The 8,604-nt window shown below is 60.1% G+C and overlaps 1 protein-coding gene across 2 annotated transcripts; it reads right to left on the bottom strand.

The window, feature by feature from the left end:
* Positions 1–335: 335 nt before the first annotated feature.
* LOC119857723 (proteoglycan 3-like) lies at positions 336–3,610 on the bottom strand. Of its 2 annotated transcripts, none has more exons than XM_038407016.2 (6): positions 3,538–3,610; positions 2,698–2,780; positions 2,033–2,208; positions 1,558–1,692; positions 885–996; positions 336–585 (listed from the first exon to the last, which is right to left on the bottom strand). In XM_038407016.2, the coding sequence occupies exons 2-6, from the start codon at positions 2,756–2,758 to the stop codon at positions 527–529; spliced, it is 543 nt and encodes a 180-aa protein (XP_038262944.1). In that variant the 5' UTR covers positions 2,759–2,780; positions 3,538–3,610; the 3' UTR covers positions 336–526. The 2 variants fall into 2 exon arrangements, with proteins under 2 accessions (XP_038262944.1, XP_038262945.1); XM_038407017.2 differs by having other exon boundaries at positions 2,698–2,777; positions 3,538–3,600.
* Positions 3,611–8,604: the final 4,994 nt, after the last annotated feature.

The raw sequence follows: 8,604 nt of genomic DNA, 5'->3' as shown, positions 1-8,604 counted from the left end.
ATACTCTCAGAAGTGTCCCACCAAAGGCAGCAAGCATTGTTACACGGGGATGCAGCCCTCAGCTCCATTCTGGTTGGGCTTTTCTGAGCCCTTTGCTTACTGGGAACATCCCAGGGGCAGGGGAACCCCAGAACTGGATATGGTCCCCACTAGTGGGCTCTGTAATGCCCTGTGCAGCAGTAAGTCCCCCTCCCGACTCCATCTCTGGGTGGGTGTAACCCCTAGCCCCTCTCCCCCGTGGCCACATTTTGCCCCCCCGGCCCCACCCTGGCCCAGCCCCATGGAGCGTTCAGGCCCCTCCATGTCCTGGGGCAGGAAGGAACAATACCCAGGGGTAATGAGTGAAGCACTGTTTTATTGCAGGGAGTCACAGGCAATGAGCAAGGGTCGAAGGAGGGGGAGCTGAGGCAGGGCCAGGAGCAGAGTCGAGTCCAGGGAGCAGGGGTGCCTCCAGCAGGGAAGAGTGGGAAGTCCTATGCTGGCAGAGCGGTGGGGGCAGCAGGACCCCATGGGGGGAGCAGCCCCCTCAGTACTCACAGATAAAGGGAAGGCGAGCCCTGCAGCACACACTTCTCCAATGACCACCTGGCAGAGAGAGAGGGGTTAGTGCCCTCCTGGCTGGCACCTGGAACGCAGCCCCCAGGAAACCCTAGATCCCCTGCCCCAGACCCACATATCCCCAATATCGCCAGATCCCCTGTCCCACACCCTATGGGCCCACCTACGCTTGGATCCCCTGTTCCAGACTCCCAGGGCCCCATGAACCCCAGATCCCCTGCCCACAGATCCCCAGTTCCCCTGCCCCAGGGCTCCTGTTCCCCCAAGCAGTGAATAGATCTCCCTCTCCGCCCTGCCTCCCCCCCCTCCCGGAGGGGGCTTTTCACCTGCGGTGGACAGGGCGACGCACGTTTTCCTAACGTGCTGGGGGTTCTTTCTGGCCCAGTTGGAGTAATTCCAGGAACTGTGGTCGACCCAGCAGGAGTGCAGATGTCGGTGCTATGAGGGAAGGAGCTGGGTTAGGGTCAGTGCTGTCCCATCTGCAGGGCGCCCCGGGGAACTCCCCACCCCCACCTTTGAGGGGCCGGGGCCATCGCTCAGGCTGGGGTCAGGAGCCGTTGGTACATTGGAGCCGGGCAATGGCTGGGGGTCATAGCAAGGAGCTCTGGATTCGCTGGGATGGGGGTCAGGCCCTAGGGTAGGATTCACCCGGCACTTGTTGGCACCAGCCTCTGCCCTGGCAACCTCCCGGGCAACCAAGGTCAACGGGCCCCAAGAAGTCTCCCAGCCATCCGGGGGCAGCTGGACCCACACCTGAGCTGCCCAGGCCTACCTCCCAGGGGGCAAACGGGGGTGGCGTGAGGCTGCCCTGAGCGGGGTCCTAGCTGGGGATGCACTGAGCCGCAGCGGGGGATGGATCCCCCTGTCCGCTCTGCATTGGAGGGGAGGCCAACCTCAGAGGTGGCAGGGCCCCAGTGGGGAAGTCTGGGGGGGGACGGGTTCTGGGCCAGGCCCAGGCAGGGCGGGAATGGGGGCAGCAGGGCCAGACACTCTCCTTACCCGGCGGCAGGTGATGCCTCCGATCCACACCAGGCCCAGCTTGATGTGGGTGTGCGCTATGCAGCGCAGCAGCGCATTGGCCAAATGGCTGTGGATGGAGGCCAGGTGGCCATGGTAGCAGCGAGCACACAGTTTCTGTGGGGAGGGTGAGGGGGACATGAAGCATCCACCAACCACCACCCCGTGCACCATCCACTGCCCCTATGCCCCCTATGTCACCCCCTTCTTCTCCTCCACTGCCTCTATACTGCCTCCGCCACCCCACCACCATCTACTGCCCCTACGCCCCCCTCCACCGCCCCCACGCCTCCTCCACTGCCTCCATGGGCCCCCCATCACCCCTATGCCACCCCTCCACCGCCCCCAACCCCCTCCACTGTCCCCAAGTGCCATTCTCCAGCCCCAAGGGTCTCCCACCCCACTTCCTGACCCGTCTGTGAGTCCTCTCCACCACTCGTCCCCCTTCCCCACTCACCTGGGCTTTCCGAAATCGCTGGTAATTTTTCACAAACACATAGCGAGAAGTGTGAGCCTCCGTGCCAGGCACGATCATCCTAAAGCTCTCGCTCTCTGTGGGACATGGTGGCTCTGGCTCCCCGGGCTCCTCCTCGTCTTGCTCGGCTGGTACGTCCTGCTCCGGGGAGCCCTCATCTGAGGGTGGGTGCAAGAGACACCAGTTGGCCCTTCCAGCAGCAATATGCAGCCCAGATCTCAAACAATCCATGGAGCAGGGAGATGGAGCCGATCTAGTGGCCAGGGACACAGATGTCTGGGATAGAGAGGGTCAGGGTGTCATTGGGGGGCCAGGGGACCCTGATGTTCCAGAAGGAGAGGGTCGTAGGGTTATTGGGGGGGGGGGGTCAGGGGACCCTGGTGTTCAGGCTGCAGTGGGGCTGAAGGTTATTGAGGACAGGGGACTCAGGTGTCCAGAAAAGAATGGGGCTGGGGACTAGCTGAGCACAGGTCTGGGGTTACTGAGCCCCGTACTGTGCTTGCTTGGGTCTGACCCAAGCCCATGGGGCCCATACAGTGTCTGCTGGGGGTGTGGAGGTTCCCACTGGGGGCAGTGACCTGTGGGTCAGGCTCCCCACAGGGTGGAGGAGGGGCGGTAGCCATGGGGACTTCGGCCCCAGGACTTACGGAGCTGGCAAGCAGAGATGGTCCCCAGCAGGACGAGTGCCACGACCAGGAACAGCTTCATCTCAGGCAGACCTGGCGAACTGCTGTGAGACAGAGACAGATTGAGCTCCTTCTACCCAGCCCCCCCGCAAAGTCACTGAGCCCAAACTGACCCCCCTGCCTAGAGCCCATCCCCCTCCCACCACTTCGCTCGGATTGACCCCCGCCCCACCCACCCGTACCTAGGGACCTCCTGCCACTGCACCCTGACCTACCACCAAACCCCTGGGCTGATGACCGCCCTCCAGCCAAGGCAGCCATTCCCAGCTAAGGTAGGGCTGGGCCAAGCAAGGGGGAAGAAGAAAGCCTGGGGCTTTGGCTCAGCTGGTGGGTGGCAGGGGGGCTGTCACTCGCCTGCCCTGTAACAGGGATAATGGGCTATGGGCATCCCTTGACTATGGACAGAAAGTGGCAGAAAGAACCCAGCATGTGCTGCTAGCCTGTGGAACTCCCTGCCACAGGATATAAGGGGCTGAGAGCGCTGAGCAGTGCCAGGCCTTTCTGGGCATCAGAGCAGCCTCAGTGGCCAACAGTGAAGCCTCGTGATCTCAGGATCCAGGGAGGAGCTGAGCAACCCCTGGAGTCAGGCAGCGATCTGCGTCTCCCTGCCACAGAGAGGTGAATAATGGCAGTCACCTCTCCAAGGAAACCAGCACTGACTGCTGTAAGAGCCAGGCCCCAACCGAGTGACTCCACTCTGGAGCGGGTCCCCATCACCCCTGTAGCCCCTGGGGTCACCCAGAGAACACACAAACACACACACACACACACACACACACACACACTCACTCACTCACTCACCTCTGTGATGGCTGTGGGTCCTCAGCAAGCTCCGATGGCTACAGCCATCCCAGCCCCTTATATTGGGCTGGAAGAGGAAGCTGGGGTTGGGGAAAGAGCCGTTATCAGCTCCCAGCCCCTTGTGCTCCTCCTCCCCCCACCCCACGGTTTGTGATACCCCCACACCCAGGCTTGGCTCTGACCCACCAGCTGGCCCATGTCACCCTCCAGGGGCCATCGGAGGAGTTTACAAACGAGCTGTCTACAAAGTGCCCCCAACTCCCATAGAGGGTCCTGGATTCACCCTCTGCTGATGGTAGCAGAGAGCTGGACTCCCAGCCACTCGGGGACCTGCTTTAGAGTGACCCAGACTGTAAGGCTGGGCTAGCAGGGGCTGTGGGTCAGGAGAGATGGGCACTGGCAGAGTTGAGGAGGGGGAGAGCCAGGGCTATGCAAACAGCTGCTGTGGGCAGGATTGAGGAGCGCTGCTGTCACCCCCCCCCCCGTCCCCTCATCACCAGCCCACTCTCAGGCCCTGCTGACTCAGGGCGTCCCTGCAGATAAGCATCTCCCCCAGGTGCTGGGCAGGTTTCACAAGAGGATTTCACAAAGCAACGGCCATGCTGGGACCCCGGGGCTGTTTCACCACTGGCTGCAGCGCTGGGTGCCAGGCCACAGGGAATGGGATAACAGCCAACGGGCTGGTGCCATCTACCCTGTGAGTGCCAACATTAGGGTTCCCTCCCCTCCCGCGGCGGCCCCCTCAGAGCCATGGACCCCCTCCACTGCCATGGGACCCTGCCCAGTGGGGCTGGGACTGGAGTGGGGTGATCACCCAGAGCCTGGCAAGTGGCCCTTCCCTGCCTGGGGTGAGCAGGGGCACTGGGACCCCCAAGTCTGGGGGGGCCAGTGCAGAATCCTGGGGCACAAATGCACCCCCCCAGCTTTCCATAGTGCCACACACACACACAGAGCTAGCTCTGATGCCCCTTGCAGAGTTCATCAGGCCCCATGAGCCCCACTTCCAACCCCCTGGAGAATATGGAGGCTCTGGGGGCCCCGAGTGTGGGCTGAGCGGGGGCTCTGCCACAGAGCTGCCTTTAGTCCCAGCAGAGCTTCATAGACTCCAAGAGCAGGCAGCCCATTGTGCCATCTGTCTGTGCTCCTGCATCACACCAGGCACCGGCCCTGCCCAGGGGCTCCTGCCTCCCACCCCAATGGAGCCAGAGCGCAGCCTCTGGAGAGGGCTGGACTGAAAGTTTCCAAGTGACGGAGCATCTGCTCCCCCGCCCCCCTGCCCCCACCCTCCACAGGCGAGTTATCCCCAGGGTGAGCACCGGGGTTACCCCTGCACCTCCTGGCACCTGCCCAAAGAGCAGCTGGGTCAGGCTGGGCCTTGGCCTGGTGCATCCTGCGAGAATCATTAAGTGAGGAGGTTAAGATGGGCTTAGCTGGCTCAGTGGGCAGGACAGAAGGTGGGAGTCAGGACACCTGGGTTCCTCACCTGGCTTTGCACCCACCTGTGTTGTGACCTGGACCAGTCACATTACATTCCAGTGCCATGCCTCAATTTCCCCTCCCCACCCTTCTCTATTCAGACTGTGAACTCTTTCGGGTAGGGGCTGTCTCTTGATTGTATGTGCAGCACCTAGTACAATGGTGGCCCCGATATCAATCAGGGTCTGTCCGGTGCCTGGCACAAAGGGGGCCCTGACCTTGGTCGGCAAAGCCAGGCTGAAAGGCGGAGGGGATTTGCTGACAATCAGTGCTGAGTGCCAGTTGCCTGGTGGGAGCTTGGGCCCATCCAGAACAGTGAGTTCAGCCAATCTTAAATCTCTGGCAACCAGGAGCTACAGCATGAGGGTAAACTGACACCGTGCTGTGGGAGATAGTAGCAAAATTCCCAGGCCAGTGGTCCTTCCACTAGACCACAAGGTTGCTCTCCAATTCCCCCTACCCCATTCTGTACAGTTTGGTGCAGTGCAATTGAAGCATTTGCAACATGTAGCTGCGAACTGGTCCGCTGTGAGACACCCCACCCCCTCCCGTGGATTCTCTGGTCCCGAACCTTGGCAGTTTGGTGACCCGATTGTCACTGTAGCTGCAAAGGTGTGTGTGGGGATCTCTCTCCTTCTCCACCCCCTGCCCCACCACAGGAAGTCCCCCAACCTTGCCCACTCCCCTCCCCTGCCCAGTCCAGGAAGCCATTCACTAGGTCTGCAGAGTCCCTGAACACGAAAGCGATGGCCCTGGCTGTCTCCTGCCCTAGGCTGTTGTGTGCACCTGTCACAGGCAACTGCTCATTGGGGGGGGCCGCCCGCTGCCGCGTGAGCTTCACAGGGTGTGGGGCCCCCCCACTTTGCTCTCCACCCTTGGTGGGACGCCTGCCCCTGCTGCAACCACGCTTCCCCAGCCCAGGCCCCTCCTCCGAACCCAGCCCCTCTCCCCCCACTCCAGTTGCCCCCCCACCTCCCCAGTGGGCCATTTCCTGCTTTTCAGATGTTCCTGATCCCCTCAGTTCCCCCCTTCCGTCCCCTATCCCAGCACACATGGTGGGCAGGGATGAGGGGCTCAGGCACCCGCAGAGGGACAGAGCCTCTCAGAGCCCCTCCCATCCTAACCCCTCACCTGAGCCTCTTTCCTCCCCTACCACTCATTCACCCCTCCCCGTAATACCCCACCCCTCGCCACAGTCCCAACCCTCTCGCCCCTGCTAGCACCCCAAATCCACCGCCCCGTGAGCATTCCCATGTGCCATTTATCTTCTCTTCCGAAATAGTTTCCACCCATTCTGGCTGATCTGCCCTGCTCAGATCCCCGTGCGAGTCCAAACCCCACACCCTGGATGGAGGTGGCTTTTCCCCACTCGGCTCCGCCTCGTTGACAGATTCCTGCCCAGGGCTAGTTTCAGAGTTGCCTGACCTTTGAACTTTATGAAATGCCGGCATTTTGTTGGGGGCGCTGTATCTCACACTCCATTAAGTGTTTCTTGATTGGCCACTTACTGAGAACAGCCCCTTCTCAAGAAGCTGACCAAATGCTTCACAGAGGCTACTTAAAATTAAAACACATTGATATACAAGTACATAGCCAATATTCATAACTTCAACAACAAAAATGATACATCCATACGATAGCATACTCATAATCAGCAAATCATAACCTTTCCATAGACACTTTACATGGTTAGTGTAAGGTGTCTATGCAACTTAGTTCAATATTTGCTGCAAATATATAACAGTGGTTGCAACAATGATCTATACAGTCACAGGTTATCTCAGTAACATCACAGGGGAGCTCAGGGCTGGGCTACCAGGGGGGCATGGGTGAGGGTTGAAGGAAGTCTGCAGGGCTGGGTGTGTGGGGAGCTCAGGGCTGTGCTAGCAGGGGTCGTGGGTCGGGGTTGAGGGAAGTCTACGGGGCTGGTGTATGGGGAACTCAGGACTGGGCTAGCAGGGTCCATGGGTAGGGTTTGAAGGAAGTCAGCAGGGCTGGGTGTGTGAGGGAGAGTAACAAAAGTGAGAATTGTCTGTAATACTTTTCTCAGGAAGAGGTATCTCCATTCCGCCATTGGCCTTGGCCTGGCCACCTGCTGGGTGCGAAGGGGTTTTCATTCTTCTCCTTGCACAGAGCCAGAGGCACAAGGCCTTTGGGACGGTAGCTGGTTGAGGTGGTAAGAATACACCATGATGAGCTGTTTGCAACTATCACGCACTAACAGAGGAGACAATGGCCACAGCCAATGACCGACTATACCAGCCAGCAGCCCCAGCAGGCTGAATGGGTGTAAAACCTGAGTGCCTACAGCTATGATCCAGGCAATCGCAGAGGGGCTCAAGGCAGCGAGGGGTCCCCTGAAAGCCAGATCTGGCCCGCCTGGCACCAGCTGCTCTGTCCTGCTCACTGTCCTCTGTACAGTGTGACCTGGCAGGTATCATATGTGAGAGCTCACTGGTAGCGGCCCTGGAGTTGCTGTTGGAGCCCTCTGGGACAAACACCGTCACTGTTTCCGGAGACTGTAGGTAGATGGATGGACTCTTTCTTCTGTCTCCCTAGCCATGTCTACACTGGGGGTTAGGTCGGCCTAGCTGTGGTGCTCAGAGGGCAGAGCTGGGGGGGGGGTGCATTTTTCAACACACACACACAGAGTGGCTTAGCTCAGTGGATCTAAATTTGGGGTGTAGGCCTGGGTGAGCTCAGCAGGACTGGAGGGGTCAGGAACCAGCTTTATCAGGACAAGGTTCCCAGACACACAGGAGCTTGGCTTGGGACAGAGGCTGTGTCTACACTACCCAATCTGTGCCAGCACAGCTCCCGGGGTAGACACACCGTAGGCCAGTGGAGGAGCCTTTCCTGCTGCTGTAGAGACACCATCTCCCTGAACAGAGTTCACTAGGCCAATAGCAACACCCGTCCATCGACGTAGTTGAGTCCACTCTGGAGGTTGTGCCAGCACAGCTACTCTGGGTTCCCTGACGTTGCCGTGCCAGTGTTTTAAGTGTAGACCAGGCCTGAGAGGCAAAGGGACGTAGCAAGCCAGAGCCACAGCGTGGCTGGCTGGAGCCCTGGCTGCTGCCAGGCTGAACTCGGTCTCTGTGCCGAGTGAAGTTAGCCCGCTTGGAGCAAGGCTGCCTGGTGCTTATGCGAACACAGGAAGCCTCTGCACCAGGCAGCGCTAGCAGGGAGAAGCTGGAGGGCTGGAGCCTGCAGCCGTGTGGCCTGTCCGTGGGGAAAAGCATGACTTCTTGCGGGGCTGGACAGGAAGAGGCAGACCCAGGAGACCAGGGACAGGGCATAACATATTCCCTGTGAATCCATGACAGGGAGCCCAGGGCTGGGGTGTGCGGGTTGGGATTGAGGGGCACCAGCAGAGCTGGGCGTGTGCCTAGGGATGGGCTAGCAGGGGCTGCGGGGCGGGACTGAGGAGCACTGCTGTCAGTCACAGCCTGAAGCCCTTCCTCCCCTTCCCCCCGCTCCACATCACCACCCCACTCTCAGGCCATGCTGGCTCGGGGCATCCCTGCAGATAAGCATCTCACCGCCGCGCTGGGCAGGTTTCACAAGGGCATTTCATATAGTAACAGCCAT

This window comes from Dermochelys coriacea, chromosome 6, assembly GCF_009764565.3.
Source record: "Dermochelys coriacea isolate rDerCor1 chromosome 6, rDerCor1.pri.v4, whole genome shotgun sequence".
NCBI classification, from domain to species: Eukaryota; Metazoa; Chordata; order Testudines; family Dermochelyidae; genus Dermochelys; species Dermochelys coriacea.
The sequence above is the reverse complement of the archived record's forward strand: the minus strand, read 5'-3'. Positions and strand labels throughout refer to the sequence as shown.

Coding starts and splice junctions, on each gene's coding strand:
- LOC119857723 (XM_038407016.2), bottom strand. CDS start 2,758: ATGAAGCTGTTCCTGGTCGTGGCACTCGTCCTGCTGGGGACCATCTCT. Junction 1,693..2,032: donor AGCGATTTCGGAAAGCCCAG/GTGAGTGGGGAA, acceptor CCCTCCCCACAG/AAACTGTGTGCTCGCTGCTA. Junction 586..884: donor CGTCGCCCTGTCCACCGCAG/GTGAAAAGCCCC, acceptor TCTCTCTGCCAG/GTGGTCATTGGAGAAGTGTG.